Source organism: Mastigoproctus giganteus, chromosome 9, assembly GCF_048544385.1.
Source record: "Mastigoproctus giganteus isolate SK-2022 chromosome 9, ASM4854438v1, whole genome shotgun sequence".
Taxonomy (NCBI): Eukaryota; Metazoa; Arthropoda; class Arachnida; order Uropygi; family Thelyphonidae; genus Mastigoproctus; species Mastigoproctus giganteus.
Genome location: NC_143583.1, coordinates 110166405 through 110184631, shown reverse-complemented (window position 1 = coordinate 110184631; position 18227 = coordinate 110166405). Strand labels below are relative to the sequence as shown.

The following is an 18227-nucleotide window of genomic DNA, read 5'->3' as shown; positions in this document are numbered from 1 at the left end:
ACACTACGGCGGCTCTCGAAGACCCCTCCAGTTTAGCTGTTTGGGAAATCGATGCACCAGCTCTTTGAGCACCCACAATCTGTCCTTTATCAGTCTGATAAATCCTTCCTTTTACCCATCACTCTCAGAATTTTACTACCTACTGAACCACTGACACCTTATCTATGCTATGTAGGTCAACTAACTGTACACTCCCGTACCTCACATGGTCACATTCAGTTTTCATAGGGATGGTCATAATTCAGTGATCACTCAGTGTAGATCTTGAAGCCTAACTTTAGAAAAGATGTGAATCTGTTGGTATGGGTGCAGAGAATAGCAATGATATCAGTAAAGGGAATAATAAAAAAAAAGATTTAGTTCTGCAAACTGCAGCAACTAGAAACCTGCAAGCAGATCTGATTGAGGTGTTTAAAGTTTTAAAGGATTGAGTGAGCAAATGCCAATGGCATCTTTCCTCTTTCTCAGACAACACACGAGGGAACATAAATTTAAACTGACAAAGGATGATTTTATGATACATTTGTGGAAATTTGCTTTCAGCCGAAAATAGATTGTCGGAACAATCTCGAATCAGGTGTTGTGGTATTGGACAGTTTTAATAAAATTACAGAAAGATTGGGCAAATTATTAGAGGGTATTAACAGATAAGCTTTTTAGGCTGATTCTATATAAGCTTGCATCCTTCGCCACTACTAATAATCAATTGTTTGGTACTGTACTGGTGATTCAACTAATCGGTTAAAATATGACAAAATGAAGTTGCACTGCTAAATTTTCTCCTTTAGATTAATATATTTCTGAGATTGGTGGATATTCTTTGAAACTATAAAGACCCAGTAGTAGATTCATGTTTCTTTGTGTTTTGGTGGGGGCACAAGTGTAGGCCAATCATGGCATTAATCATTGACTACGTTATGCCTGTAGCAATAAAAGGTTTGTTTTAAAAAACGATTCTTTGTTCAATCCTAGTATTCTTTTTCCTTTTTTTTTATCTTCCCAAATATGTGTAAGCACTAAAAACAATAATAACTCCCTAGCCTGACTAATGATATGCCTGCTATATTTAAATAAAATTCTTACTTTTCTGTTGACACCATTACTTACGGCTTTCTGAACATGTATCATGAATATGTTCAGCCAATACAGGCTGACCTCAATTAATTGTGATTAATTTGTCCCGCGAGCACATCGTGCAAAATGGAAACGCATTAATCGAATATAATAATCAGTCCTTGGCCTTCAGCAATGTCCATAAAAATTTTTAAAAATACCCTTTAAATAACTTTTTAACTGTATACTATGTAAAAGATAATGAAAATAATGGAATTAAATATTTATTGCATAAACCAGCATTTCCCAAACTGTGTGCCGCAAAATATTTTAAATTTTCGAGGGAAACACAGCGATACTCGACATCTGTCGGACCGCACAAACTACTAGATTGAGGTAGTTCACAGTTTCAACATAACTACTTAATAAACAGAACTGTTAGGTATTTCTTTTGGTCTAGGTGCACCATGAAAAAATTACTGAGACACTAAGGGTGCCATGAACCGAGAAAGTTTGGGAACCTCTGACATAAAATACACAATGAAGAAACAATTTGTTACGGAAATATTTGAACAGTGTTGACTTTCTCTTTTCATCAATCAATTTCCGATAGCCGACAACAATCTTCTCTGGGCCCTGGCGAAATAAATATCGCAGAGAACCTCAAACTGTTTAAGGTTCTCTGTGATACGAAAAAATATCGTTATCTCCTTCACAGTAACATTTTCATCTGGCTCATTCAAAAATTAGAATTTTTAAATGCGAGTCTGCATTTACTTTATTAGTGGGAGACAAACAAGCAACACATCTTTTTCCGATGGTTGATGGAACACACTGAGGTGGGCAGCAGGCAAACGTTTGTTTATTGCCTGTCCGACACGTGGTAAGCTTAACGCGCGATTCAAATCTTTTTCAACTATCACATAAAAAAAAATAATAATAATATCGCATTAACTATAAATTTGCATTGTGTAAAGTGATATAATTTTTTCAAATAGCGGTAACTGAAAAACACGTTTATCTAACTCGCATAACACGAGTTCGATTAACGTGTTCGATGAAAGTCTTGAGAACTTTTCAGATTGTCTGAAAAGTTCTCAAGACTTATGATGCAAGGTACAGACGATTTTTTTTTTAAAAACCCCTGCTCATCTGTATTTAAGCATAAGAATTTCACTCATACTTCTTCAGTGATACAAGCACATTAAATTCTCACTATATTCTAAGTGAAACTGCTTTACAGTAAACTATCTATTTAGAAAAAACTGACAGATATAGAATATATTCTGAATAACTGCAAAATATACATAAGAATACTTTAATAAAACTGGAATTATTTTACATTATTATACAGATGTTATATGTAATCCTATTCACACTTTATTTACAGTACAGCAATATTAACGGATTTAATACTTTGTATGCTGCATTTTAACCTTATTTAGCAAATTCATTATAAAAGGCTAATTTAATCCTTTCTATATGAGTACACAATTTGAGTGCAGGTTCATATTTTAGTTCCAAGAATTCTTGTGCTGCAGGCAAAGTGAGCAACAACAATGCTTGACCATCGACTTCCTATGGAGGAGCATGCAGAGAGAGTAAAAATAAAATTAGCTGTGAACATCCAAAAATCTGGAATTTCTTTAATCGTATACAAGTATAACAGTATGTACAAGTTAGTGCAGATTATATTATTTCTATATTCAACTAAATCAAAATAAACTGAAGTTTATACAGAAAAGGCATTTTTATACCTCAATCTTGTGAAACCTGAATGAAAACTATTCCAACTTATACACTAAATTTCCCATAACTTGAGGCTTCACAGCCCTAAATTAATTACAACTTTGATACTGTATACCTCTTGGTGTCTTTTGTATTGCAAAGATAATTCACAACTGAGCTGTTAACCCTTCCACCTTGGATGAGGTGACAATTATCTCCAAAATGGTCCATCTGGGTAGTTTCTCTCAACTGAGAATAAGTAACAAATACATATCTGTAACGAGAAGTGCTGATAATTTGAAATACAAGAACAGGTAAGGATCATGACGGATTTCAATATGAGATATTGTAAGAATGCCTTTTCATTACAAACTTGGTTTATTTTGATTTAGTTACATATAGAACTGATGCAAACTTCATGAACTTACATGTATACTAAATATCTCCATAACCTCAAGCTCATATAGCCATAAATAATTACAATGTATAGTAGTACAGTAATCTCCTAGTTTTATATTTGATTTATAAACTCGATCTTCCGAACAAGAACTTATGACACCACACATTCCATAAAAAAACAAATCAGCTTACAAACTTTTATTCAACTTCAATAACTTTATTAAAACGTGATCTTTGATAAAATGAAAGAATGAAATACTTCCAGAAATTATTTATGTATTAACATACATTGTAAATAAGCTACAACTACACTACAATATATGTACAATACAAACACAGTAATTATTATCCTGTATTTATCATAAAGAACATAACAACAAGCAAATTTCAGAAAGAAATTTAATAAATACAGTACAAACTCCTAAATTAGGCAACTTGCAGACCAACCACCACCAAATTTTCATGTGAAAGTTTACTGATAACTGTACTGCTTTTTCTGTTGTTGCTTAATGTAATATCGTACTAACCATGCCATACAATATATATAAAATAAAATTAAAAATATGCATTATGTAAACAGTGCAAAAAAAAAAAAAAAAAAAATTTTTTTTTTTTGCATGCATCCTCCCGTTATATCATTACATGATATTGTGAGAATCAACTCCTGACTGCATTCATATATCAGAAAATTATTGTATATGCTGCTAAATACTTATAATACACTTTCACTTTCTTGAACTGTAAGACATCCCAACTGGGAAGAATGTCAAAATTAATCAACAAACTCTTAACAAATCTTTACTGTGCAGTACACGCAAATACCCTTCAAGGCTTTTTTTGCACTGTTTATATAATGCATATTTTTTATTTTATTTTATTTAAAATAATTAAATGCACAAGGCATAATACATTAAGAGTTTAATATCTATATAATATCAGTGTTTAGATACACCATAGACAACTCTTAAAAAACTACAAAGTAGTTGTTGTGGGCATCATTTGCTCTTTCTCATATTGTGCTCTGCCTTCACAACGAGTTGCCATGATATTGCACTACCTCAAATAAGTAACGCTTCACTAATAGAGAAGACTATTGTTACTTATTCTCAGTGAGTACCACCACCCAGACATGTTTCAAGGCTATTGGCCTATCATCAGTGGGTGGGCAGGTACCCTAGTATTGCAGACATGATGACCCAGTTGTGAAGTTAATCACACAATATGAGAGATGCCAAAAGGTGTATAAGATAATATTTAAAATAATTAAATGCACAAGGCATAATACATTAAGAGTTTAATATCTATATAATATCGGTGTTTAGATACACCATAGACAACTCTTAAAAAACTACAAAGTAGTTGTTGTGGGCATCATTTGCTCTTTCTCATATTGTGCTCTGCCTATGAGAGTTGTCTATGGTGTATCTAAACACCGATATTATATAGATATTAAACTCTTAATGTATTATGCCTTGTGCATTTAATTATTTTAAATATTATCTTATACACCTTTTGGCATCTCTCATATTGTGTGATTAACTTCACAACTGGGTCGTCATGTCTGCAATACTAGGGTACCTGCCCACCCACTGATGATAGGCCAATAGCCTTGAAACATGTCTGGGTGGTGGTACTCACTGAGAATAAGTAACAATAGTCTTCTCTATTAGTGAAGTGTTACTTATTTGAGGTAGTGCAATATCATGGCAACTCGTTGTGAAGGCAGAGCACAATATGAGAAAGAGCAAATGATGCCCACAACAACTACTTTGTAGTTTTTTAAGAGTTGTCTATGGTGTATCTAAACACCTATATTATATTTTATTTTATATATATTGTATGGCATGGTTAGTACAATTAAGCAACAACAGAAAAAGCAGTACAGTTATCAGTAAACTTTCATTCCTAAACACCAGGGGGCATCATCTACATCATATCAGCTAATACATTTTTTTTTGCACATGAACAGTTTAATGTAATTAATTTAATCACATTAAACTGTTCAATTAATTAATGTAATTACATTAAGCAATTACATTAATTGAATTATAAAACAAAAATTAGAAAAAAATATATAATGTTTTTAGCATAATTCTCCCTTTTTTCCCCACCCAATCTTTAATTTGCCTTGTATATCAAAAAAGTCCATTTTAAATTAATCCCATCCTCCTCATCAGCATGATATATTATTAGCTACAAATGTGTTTTTTTGGCATTCATCAGGCTTTACATCTGACAATGACTGGTCATTAAAAGGTGACCATGTCTTTTGTAGTATAACAACTATTAAGAAAAATAACATCCAGGTGAATGCGTGGTCACTGTCTCCTCTATGTGAACCAGTTTATAATGTATCCTACATGCAAATTTACTAAGTTGCTCTTTTCTTTCAGCAGTTTGTAATTTGATTTAGATTTGCCCCAACTAAAATCTAATCATTTGTGGTGAACCAGGTAAAGGGATGAGAAAACTCTAACAACTCATCCCTGCTCTACTATTTTAACTTTATGTGATCGGGAGCAGACTTGATCACATCAAGTTTTAGTAGTTACTGAGGCAGAGCTATGATTAGCTAATTCTTCAGTTGGAATTTTTGTAGCAAGAAGATGGGCATATCCTCTCTGCCGCTATATATCGCATCATCACGACTGAATTTTCAATGTTTGATTTGAACTTGATCAGATTTTGTTCACCTCAGGTATAATACATTTCATGATTTATTTATTAATTTCCCCCCTCTATTTTAGCCAGTATTCATTCAGTGTTTATACTGACAGTTGTTGTTTAGTTTTATATATAAGCATATCTATCTAAGGTGACATTTTCAATATCCAATTTGAACTTTACATTAGAGGTGGTCAGAGTTGATAAATCTTAATGTATTCACTGAATGGGTAACTTATAGCTTATGAATAGAAATATAGAAAATTTCATTAGCTGTGGTATTTGTAAACAGTAAAATAAAGAAAGTGATCACTTGATATGTAACCTTGGAAATCATCCCATTTTCCACTAAATGCAGTGGAATGAAATCATTTAGCAAAATGTTGTACATGAGTCAGACCTCCTATAAATGCACCAGCACAAATTTGATTCTAAAAGAAAAATTTCAGCCTTATCTTTGCCAGGACCACCACCCACTCTGAATCATTTAGGAGATTCTCCCAATTCTATAGACACTGGCATCACTAACCTGACTAATGATAGGCCTGGTATTTGGTTGGCCTGACTAATGATAGGCCAACCAAATACCACGCAACACAAAATAATGAACAGCTGTGGAAAATACAATTACTGCTAGCAATCAACCTTCAAACGAAGAACTGAATTCTAACCTTCTCATTATCAGAGACAATGTTATCAGAATTGCAAAAATTCAGGTTAATTCAGTTTGAGAAACACTTAGAAGTTCATATAAGCTTTCCCTATTATTTGGCAAGCTCAATGTAGTGAACAATTATCAAACTGGATTAAAAGACACTCTGTAATGATGTATAATGTTAAATATGAATGATAAATTTGACACAATAATATTTCCAAAATTTATTTCTGTTTACAGATTTATTAAAAAATTTAAGCTTAGTAATTTGAATAACAATTTCAATATATTGAAATTGTTATTCAAATTCAATATAGCCTCAGATACTGAACTGAATGAAGAGGGAGAGAAGATTTATACATCTGTTATGTATACTAATAATTTGTCCACCCTTCCTTCCCCCCCCAAAAAAACACAGATGCACATTTAAAAACCAGGGAAAGATATCCTTCAACAGATATCATTATCAGTGATTTAAATAATATAGTACACTAATTAGCTGTCAAGGTTGTTCAACCAAATACATTCAGTCAACTTCCACCATGTATGGACACTCTGATATATCAAACATTTATACTTATTTTCACAAATATAGCATGCATACCAGAAATGGAGTTACAGAATTTAAGACACATGAAAAAAATAATGAACATATACCATAATCAGATAATGTTGATATTGTAATTAAATTAAATAACAATTACCAACTTTGCACAATGGAAGCACTCAGCACTCACTATTATGAAGTATAAATTCGAATATTCGTAAACATATTATTAAAAAGCACCAGTTGATTCTTCTGTTTGGTGTCTTGAAAAAGTCAAATTCTCTATTAGCCAATCAGAATAAGCTCAAGCTCTCTGTTCACTAAGACTCCTAATACTATTTCAAAACCTTTATCTTCCATTTGAAAATTACATAAAATAACAATTTGTTATATTATGCAATTTATAGGAGGCAGCAAAGGAAGTAAGCAATCCCTTAGCCATAAATTACGAAAGCTTCCTTGGACTCAGGAGTTCCCCATGGACTGGAGATGTGCAAAGTGTCCCCAATTCACATAGGGGGATCAAAGGGTGACACGAGTAATTAAGATCTACTAGTTTAACTTCTGTTCCAGGGAAAATAATGGAGTCACTGGTTAAAGCAAAATTGCAGGATCATCTAGACAAGACTGCAGTAATAGTTCAGACACAACATGGGTTTCTTAAGGGAAAGTCTTGTCGAACCAATTTGATTGGATGCTATGAAGTGGAAAGGAACTGGATGCAAAAAATAATTTTGATATCATATACAGTCATCCCTCGATTTGCATGGGGGTTACGTTCCAGGAAAACACCACGTAGTCCAATCCACGCAATGCAAAACATAATTTATATGACATAATGAAGGCTCTGTACTTGTACACAAAAAAAAAATTAAATTGAAAAAAATTGCTTTCATTTGGTATAAGAAAACAATTATAAACATGTCCATAAAATTAATCTTGCTAATACTTACCTCTAGATTTTTAATCTAAATTCATTCGTCATTGCTGTTTTCCTGTGATTAACTTGCAACAGTACCTGACACTTTTTGAAAAAAAATAGTTAAAATTGTTTGCTTAGAAGCATGCTGTTTTTCTCTATAAATTCTTCATAAGGAACTAAAGCTAATGATAAAGTTCTGTGAAAATTTAAACTCCTCTCCAAATTAATAAATAAATAAATTTTCTGTTTATATTCCGGGATGACCAAACGGTCAGAGGAGTTCACAAATAGACAGAATACAAGAAACAGCACTGTATTTGGCAGTCATGGGCTTGAACCCCGGACACTCAAGGAACGTGTACTTATGCACTCTCACACCCAGATCTTCTTGGCTAAGCTAATTTGCAAGACATCAGCTGGTCTCTTCGCAGCCAAATTTTTGTGTGCATCTTCTTCGTTTTTATCAGTTTTGTTATCTTCTTCGCATTGCGAAAAAATATTGCCCACTGATAATTGTTCTCTATGAGATTCAAGAACTTCTGCGATATCTGCTGGTTCCAGTTCTTCTAATTCCTCTCCGCTAATCATTTTGCCAATTCTCACAGTCTCAACCACCGTGGCTTCTTTAGTGCAGCTTTGTGACCACAGCTTTTTCCACACTACATTCATCGCTGAGTTCTAAACTTCATCCACGCGAATTCAATATTTTTAACAGCATCAAGAATGTTATAATTCCACCATTATTCTCGAATTGAAAGACTGCCTATTCCATCAGTAGCTTCTACAAATGTCAACCTCGGCATTGCCACATAACAAAAGTGTTAACCTATCTTTTGCAGCTTTGAAACATGGGGCAGTTTTCTCTTCTTTTGAAATGAATGTGCGGCTTGGTATATGCTTCCAAAATAAGCCAGTCTCATCAGCATTAAACATTTGACTTGCTACATAGCCCTCAGTCACAATAACATCCTTTAAAGTTTTTGGATACAAAGAAGCAGCTTCCATATCTGCATTGGCTGCTTCACCCATTAATTTTAGATTGTGAAGACTTTGGCATTTTTTAAAATTTTCAAACCAACCCTTACTGGCCTGAAAGATGTCTGCATTGGATGGACCAGCTTCTTCTTGTAAGCGATTAAAAATTTGCATAGCTTTGGCACGAATAATATCTGAACTAAGAGGCATTCTTTTTTGATTACGATCTATCTAGAAAGAAAATAATTTTTCAGTTTTCTCTATTAATGGATTTCTCACTTTTGTAGTGCTTTTTGCAGCCAATGATGTGGAATAGACAATTGAACTTTTAATTTTTTCAGGATTTTCCCTGATTCGCCAAATGCTAGATTCATTTATGCTGCATTTCTTGGCCAATGTCACAACCTTTTTGCCATTTTGTAACTCCTTAACTATTTTTAATTTTTCCTCTAAATTAAAATTTTTTTTTGTTGTAGCCTTCTTCATTTTAGACACTAATTAAATACACTTTACATAGACAAGAAATATTAAATCAACAAACATAATGCTTACCGATTAAAACACTATACGTTTCGTGAACCACAAAAAGATTCTGTCTGAACAGCTAACATAGGATAACTGATGAAGGGGGTTCCGAATTAGGAAGCTGTTTCAAAACTAACTGGACAAACACACCACCATTTATTGCTATGTTAAGTTATAATAATCAGTTTTGAAAGCTTTTGTGATATTTTTCTAAAGCACATTTCTGGAGGTCATAACCATAGAACACTTTCTAGTTTATTGGACTTTTCTGTTAGTAAACAGGTAGTAAACTCGTAAACAGGTAGTAAACTCGATCTTATTGCATTTGTGATGATACCGATAGCTGGAATTCTGTGGAATTTTACGGTATTATGGTGAAATGTGTTTCTCCTTCAATGAAACCTTCAATCACGTAAAAGACAAATAAAATTTCAAAATCTGCTCTTCATTCCTATTTTTGAAGCTTCGTAAACAAAAATGAGCAGGTAGCAAAACTATATATTATATTCAAAAGTTACAGAAGTTGTTGTTGATACTAGTGCTTTTTGTGCATTAGCTACTACTCTAAATGCATGATAACTTAGATAAATGACAATCTCTTTTCAAAATCTTAACAGGGCCTTAATGCACGTGCTTGCTATATTTGGAAATGAAAATAAGACTCACTTGCTCTTGGAGAACTCTTGCAATAGGGGCACATTCTGTAGATCTGATATATTTTGCTACATCACCAATAGCCCAGTCCAATGGATTATTTTTTAAATATGGAAGATTAGGAGGTTTTATAAGCTGCAAGATAAAGGTCAAATGGTTTAGTTTAATGTATCACAGTTTAAGACCAACTGTTTACTTATATTATTACATTCAGTAGTCAATACAGAATGTGAAAAGTAAAACTTCTAATAAACGAATGGCAAAAATGATTATTTAATACTTTACCCATTCAGTTGCTGACTGAAAGACATTTAACATAAGTACCAAAAAATGAATTTTTAAAATCCAATGTATGCAGTGAACATTCCACTGTGTACACAGTTGGGCACAATACCTCAAGTTCGAGGTCAACTAAAAGTACTTAGTAGGAACACATCAACCAGACTATAAAAGTGTGTTTGTATTGATATGGCATTTTTGTACTAAGTACCTTTAGTTGATCTCGAACTCAAGGCTTGTGCATAAGTTTACAAGCAACAATATATTGTACATTTATATACAGCTATTTCAAGAAATAATTTTGGTATTATGCAGTCCACTAACAGAGCACTCCTTTTTTTTTTTTTTACTTTGTGTTGTCTGATTATTTACATTTTGTCAAGCTCTAATTCAATTTATAAATAAATATATTTAGAAATTTGAGTTCTGACATTTTTCTGAGGACTTAGTTTGAAGATTTAAGTTAATGGTTAGTTCCAATTATTTCTTTCACCCCCCCCACAACTTTCCATTAAATCTTGCAGTTATGGTTAGCTGGAATCAAAACGGTTAGTCCTATTTATATTTTTTATATAACTGAAGTAGTTAGTTCATTCCTAGGTCTTTGTATGCCAATCTCCTCACTGAAAATTTGCCAATAAAAGCACCGGGGGGGGGGGGGGGGGGCAGAAAAATAGTATTTATATTCTCAGTTTGAAGAGAACTCAAGGGTCACCTCTTTATCGCCTGGTTTATACAGTGTTCCTCTGCTAAGTGCCTTTGGCAGATCTCTAACATGAGGCATTACGCTCAAAAAGAGAATTTATATATGTTTACAAAACAACAGCACTTTGTGCATTTATATACACTGTCCAGTGAAAACATTATGATCACCCCCATGTTTTACATTCAGCTGTTCCTTCCCACCTGGTGGTATACATATTGCAGGTTTGTGGCATGCAGGCCATTGGAAGTACTTGATAGACATGGGCAAGGGAAGTGATGTGACAAACTGAAAAAGGATGATTGTTGACTACAGGTTGAGCAGCTGACATTGGACTTTAACTGGGGGATGACCAGCAGTGCTTTCAAGACCATGATCCTCCCCTATATAGGCCACCACAGTAGGTGTCCAGTCAACCTACCCATGCTTACGGCCACCCACTGACAATGGCTCCTAAAGTTTACATCTGAACAGCACCATTGGACCATTGATGACTGAAAAAAAAAAAAAGTTGCCTTTTCCAATGAATCATGTTTCCTGCTATTCCATGCAGTAGATGGAGGATATGGTGAAAAGCCCCAGAAAGGAATCACTCCAATGTCCTGATCCAACAGAAACAGGCAGGTGGCAGCAGTGTTTCTGTATGGGTGATGTATTCCTAGGTATCTTTTGGAGCCTCATACCCCTAGACCACATTCTGAATGCTAAAAACTACATATGCTGGTTGATCAGGTATGGTGGCCATCTGTTCAGATGGCACGGGTACATTCCAGTTTGGGGGGAGAAACTCACAAGAAAAGTGACTTCCAGGTGCTACCTTGGCTGCCAAATCTGCCCGATGAATCCCATAGAACATCTCTGGGATTGTGTAGGTCAACAGATCCAGCACGTGGATCCTCCACTATGGATTGCTGCAGATGTATAGGATATAATCCTGGTGATACGGTACAACATACCTACTGCAACCAACTCATTCAGAGACTTTATAGAGTCCATGCTTCACCAAGTGGCAGTGGTACTGGTCAAGAGGAGAACAAACCCATTAATAAGTAGGCAATCATATTTTTTTCACTGGATAATGTATGGTTGTGCCCACATAGGATGATTTAATGATGGGGTTTCAACCACTCCCTGTGGTTGCTCTAAAACAGTATAATACAGAATTCATAATTTAAATTACATTATGGATAGGGGGTGTAGCAGTTACAAAATTTCGCAAAGCAGAAGTGCTGACTGCTCTCTTTATTCATAAATCTATTATAAATATAACATAATTGATAGTTGCACATTATAGTGATACATCTGAAATGTTGGATAAAACTATTTAAATACTATTTGAGGCAATATGAAGTTCTTTATATTGTTCCTACAATGACAGAAATTAGTAGTAAACTGGCTGTTTAATTTTGGCTTAAAAAATATTAAAATTATTTTTATTTAAAAGTAAAAACTGTATCATTATGAAATTCGTATTCTTAGAGTAAAACTGAGTGAAGAAAATTTTAATTTCAGCAGGAAAAAAAAAAAAAAAAAAAAGGAGTATATAGTAAATGGTCAAAATAAAAAAGACACTGATAGCAGTTTTTCAGGCTTCATTACTCATCTAAAATCATAATTATGTTATTTTCAAGAGAATGTATAACAGATTTAAAATGGCTAGGCATGCAAGAAACAAGGTATTTTAATATTTTTTGCAGAACTTTGTGATACCATGCTCTAATTACTGTTTTTATTTGCAACTTGCATTTTATATGAGAGTTTTATAATTAACCCCCATCCCTAACTGCATCTACAGACAGTTTTTTTCTATAGGGTTAAAATTCAGAAAAACAAAAGCTCAGGAAAACATTTTTGGATGACAAAATCTCTTGCCACTCTTTGCATGAGACAACAGATAAAATGAATTCTCTGTTGTTGAACTTGAAAAATGAATTCTCTGTTGTTGAACAGCTCCGAGTATATCATTTAAAAAGAAAATACATCTTTGTACACTGACATTCACACTTTTGCCAAGGAATTTCAATCTGTTCACACTACTGGCTGAAACACATTCCAAACCATCACACAGGTGAAAAATTTCATGGTCTTCAATGTACAATGAATAAATAATTGTACAGCATGCCGTTGTCTCAAAAACTTTATATCCAACTATACTTTGGACAAGTCTAGAGATCAAGATCCATTACATCAGGGACACCAAATAATAAGAATATGAACTGCTGACTACTGACCAAAAATATAGAAACCTAGTGCCAATTTTCATATGGTCATTTTGGACCTTACCAGGTCCTCATCAGCGAAGAGATGAGTGAAACAGAAAGACCAAATATAGAGATGGTAATAGCAGACAAATTTTAGTGTTTGTTTGGTAGAATTTAAATTATTTGATGATGCACTCCATTTACCAGGTAGTTTAAATTCGGCCAAACTCAAAAACAACCAAAACAAAGTCACTGATATGTTTTTGATGGAGTACCTTTTGAAAAACTAAGGCTTATTTTTGTGTCTTAAAATTTTTGGCTAACTCCAACATGAAATTAATTAAATTAGGCCTGACATAGTCAAGTGGTCAGAAGCACAAGTGCAGTAGCACTTGTGCAGAGCATGTGCTACTGCAAGTGTACCAGGGTTCGAGCCCATGACCACTAAATATGATTAACCTTTGTATTGACTGATTTGTTGTAAGCTCCACTGACCTGGTGGTCATGCCGGAGTATAAACAAGAACATTTTTAATCATTGGCTTGTAGCCGTGAAGGGTATTGTGTATGGCATGTGCCTTTTGTATGCAATAAAGAGTTCTTCTAAATTTATTTAATTTTTAATTGTCACTGATGTGCATATACACACTGAGTTGGCTTTGCATTGGCAACACTTACCTAATACCTTGTGTGGTGCCACTTTTTGCCCATAATATAATATGTACACATCTTGGCATAGACACCACAAGATGTTGCAGGTTGTCCCAAGGTTCCATGCGTTCCAGTGTGTCCAGTAATGCCTGCACATTATCACAGGGAGTTGCAGCACTGAATGTCCTTTTCCAGTAGGTCCCAAACATGCTCAAATGGCTTGAGAATGGGTGAATTGGCCAGCCATGGGAGGATGGAGAATTCACTGTCATGTTCCTGAAACCAATTAGCAACCTACTGGACCTTGTAGGCATGGCACATTGTTCTGTTTGATGATTTCTAGAGTTGTCTGGATATACTATCTTCATGAAGCGGTGTAATTGGTTGGTGATGATAGAAAGGTAGGAATTCTCAAGCCATTGATTAAGAGTGATCAGAGGGCACAGAGCATGACACAAAACCAGCCCCCACACCATAATATCACTGCCTTCGGCTTGCCAAATATCAACAATACATCTAGATGTCATGGCCTCATGTTTCTTCAAATGTGGATACACCCATCAGCATGGCAGAATTGGAAATGGGATTCATCAGATTATGCAACAGATTTCCACAAGTTGGTGGTCCAGTGTTGTGCTGACATGCCCATGCAAAGTGCATGTTTCCTTGTGTTTTACAGTGAGCATGGGTACCCATGACAGCCATCAATTACTATAGCCTATATGGGCTAATGTCTATCACATAGTTCATGTGGACATTGGTATTGCTATTCTTCTGTTGTACTGGGTGGTTAGCTGGGCCACTGTGCTGTGCTGTGTTAGGAGGTGAAACACAGGACACTCACCACAGACATCAACCACACATGGCTGTCAAACATGTGACATTTGGCTGGTTGTTTGACCAGTGTTGAACCAATCACAGTAGACTCAACACACAGAAGCACTTAACCATGTTGGCTGTTGCTGAGATACTGGCAGTCTTGCTTCCACAATCATTCCATTTTCGAAGTTCGAAAGATTTCAACACAGACTCATTTTAACTCGCAGACACAAAAACTGAACGCCACGTGTGCGAACTACAATCTTGATCATCCATTCCAGACTTGACCTTCACTAGCATCGCAGACCAGTCCATCACTACACAAGGGGATGTTGCTAATGCCAAGTCAATTCAGTGTATACATATATGGTAAATGCCTTTAAAATGCAACCTACCTTTTAGTTTTTATAGAAATATGATGAGTTAATTTTAATTTAGCCAACAAATTGCTTTAATTTTTAATTAAAATTTTTTTTTCTTTAGTCTTTAAATTCAATCAATAACTGCACAAAATATCCTTGATTATGTTACTCATCAAGAAAAGATAACATCTACGCTTGTTTTCCTATTCTCATTTCTAAAAAATGAATGTGATGCAGCTTTTATGTTCAAAGTGCAGTTAGCTAAGTTTTGAAATACTGCTTGACTTCATTTACATTTAAAATTTTTTTAATCAAGTTTCAAAGACATTCCTTACTCCCTCCAAGTTTATATCCTCTTTTGGGAGCAGAAGCAGTTTATTTTTTTGTCTAATTAAATTTGTCAAAATCATCATGACAATCTTCTTTCTTATTTTTTCTTACTATTCTTTCTTTCTTTCTATAGTTTTAGTTTTTGGACTTTGAAACAAATCTAATGCAACTGCCTGAGTTGCCATTACCCGTTTCTTTATTAAACATACTACAGTTTCTAAAGAGATTCCTTTGGCAAGGTGAGACTCTTTCATGTAAAATTACAATTTATTACAATACATTTAGCACCACTTCCTTTGTTTTGGGCCTCCGTAGCCGAGTGGTCAGGAGCGGGGGTGCAGTAGCACACGCTCTTTGAGTAGACTGGGGTTCAAGCCCCTGACTGCTGAATACGGTCGATCTGCCAACCCGCACTGGACCAGCGTGGCAGATTATGGTCCACTTCCCTCAGCATGAATTGTTGAGGAGGCTTCCATCTTGCAGTGGGTTGATAATGGCTGCACTTTACTTTTTTTTTTGCCTTTGTTTGGTAATACAACCTCTTGACTAATTGTATTCATATTTCTTAAGCACGCCAAAATAACGTTATCATGAGAAACAGTTACACCAAATGTATATTACATTAGAATAGAAATATAACATGACTTAATAAACATTTCCGTACCTTATGTAAAAAAAAAAAAAAAAAAGGAAAAAAAAAAAAAATCTAGCTTTTCTGGGTGGCTCTATTGTCAGGAGAAATGGATAACATTTTCTGCAATAATTATGGATAGACAGATTAGAACCAGAGAGTGTCTGTCTGAGTCAGCACTGATGTGTTACTAACAGGCTGTCAGTTTTTAAGGGGGAGTAAAGAGGGCATTATTATACGGTCCATTGACTGAGGACAATTTTTTGAATCAAATTGATTGCTAAATAGGAATCAAGTTAATTGAATACAAAGAAATGTGAATATATAGGTTTTTTCTTTTTTTTTTTTTTTTTGTAGTTGTTGGCGCATCGGCTTCTGTGGCCATAGTGCACCTCCCAAAGTTTTTACAGTACTTTGATCCAAGCTCGAGGTGGGATTCGAACCCGTGAACTCGTGAAGGATGAGCACAATATGAGATACAGATAAAATGATGCCCTTTTACACCATAGAAAACTCTTAAATGAAAAAACTACGGTTGTAGTGTAAAAGGGCATCATTTTATCTGTATCTCATATAAAATGATGCCGAGTGGTCAGGAGCGGGGCATCATTTTATCTGTATACAGATAAAATGATGCCCTTTATACATTACAAACGTAGTTTTTTCATTTAAGAGTTTTCTATGCCGTATTTACACCAATATTATATAGATTATTTATACTCTTAAACATATGCCTTGTTGCATTTACTTTGACTTAAACATTATTATGTACACCTTTTGGCATCTCTCATATTGTGGGATTATCTTCACAACTGGATTGTCATGTTTGCAATACCAGGGTACCTGCCCACCCACCGATGAAAGGCCAACAAGCTCTGAAATGGTGCATTTACAAGAATTATCTGCAGGGGGCTTATACATGGGAAACAAACTCAAGATTTCAGAAATTTATTGGAAGTTATCCGATATAAATGTACCGGCACAGTGGAACACACATTTTTTTCTTGTCCGGTTACTCAGCGCATCTGGATTAGCGTGCATAAAACAATGAGAATACCGCGCTTGACTAGGGAACAAGTACTATTTCTACAGTTTCCAGCCCCGATTTCCAGAGCAACGAGCATCCTGATATACCTCCTAAATGAAGGTAAATATCAAGCTTGGAAAATCAGGAAAAGGAAAGAAGAAGGCTCTGCAGCGGAGGTATCAAAATGCGTCCTTCAAATGATGCATGCTGCAATAAGAAGATTCTTGGTACTAGAGTTATTGCAACTCGGAAGGCAAAGATTTTTACAGTTATGGTGCTTCCCCACACCTCTATGTCGACTAGTAGATAATAACATATATGTGCAGCTTAGATGGTAATGATCAGTCTAGGCTAAGGGGTGTTACATACCAACCAGATTAGCTTAGTTATTAGGGGATAGGGACCAAGTCAGCTGCAGGCGTTTGGTCTCTCTCTTGTATGTACGGCGGCTAAGCTTTGAAAGCTGCAGATGGTAAAAGGAGTGTGTAAGAGGGGAATGACCCTAGAACCCATGTAGGGCAAGCCTACTCCAGGCGGCCGCCAACTTGGTGGTCACATGGACTGGGCCTTCCTCAGAGTGTGTTAGTGGACGAGTGAGCAGCCCAATTGGGTTGAGTCATATAGAGATGAGTGAATAAGGGCCCTGTCTTTTTTTTTTTTTTTTTTTTAAGCCATACAGGCCACTAGATAGTCCCAAAGCAGGACCAATAAAGGGTCCCTGAAGGGTTGATTCCATAGAAATATCCAAAAACTGGAAAGCACGTCTGGTCTAACCAGTACGCCTATCTACCCACTGATGAAGGCTAAAGAGCCAGAAACGGCACCAGAGAATGATCTTAATCATCTTTGCAGGATTCTGAGAGGGTAACAACAGTCCCTGTCTGGGGGACGCATTGCCCAGCCGGGGCATGGAGCTCTGAGTTCGTACGAATTACAACTAATTATCCCCTTCATTCTTCTACGGCATCTTTTCCTCTCTCTCTCTTACTATCACGTTCCTACCTGTTTTTTTCTTTGCTCAGTCTTATAGGGATATTGAGGATAGCTGATATCTTTATCCCATACCATATTTCAAAATGGTGGTGTCTGGGTGGTGGTGCCCA

General features: G+C 35.2%; 1 protein-coding gene across 2 annotated transcripts in view; it reads right to left on the bottom strand.

Annotated features, from left to right (window-relative positions):
• Nucleotides 1-2490: 2490 nt before the first annotated feature.
• LOC150080635 (scm-like with four MBT domains protein 1) overlaps nt 2491-18227 on the bottom strand; it is a 179521-nt gene continuing 163784 nt past the window's right edge. For both annotated transcript variants that reach the window (XM_090381944.1, XM_090381943.1), the window contains 2 exons: nt 10135-10257; nt 2491-2631 (listed from right to left, as the gene is read on the bottom strand). In XM_090381944.1, the coding sequence (XP_090238070.1) occupies nt 2491-2631; nt 10135-10257 (264 nt within the window). The remainder of the gene's footprint in view (nt 2632-10134; nt 10258-18227) is intronic.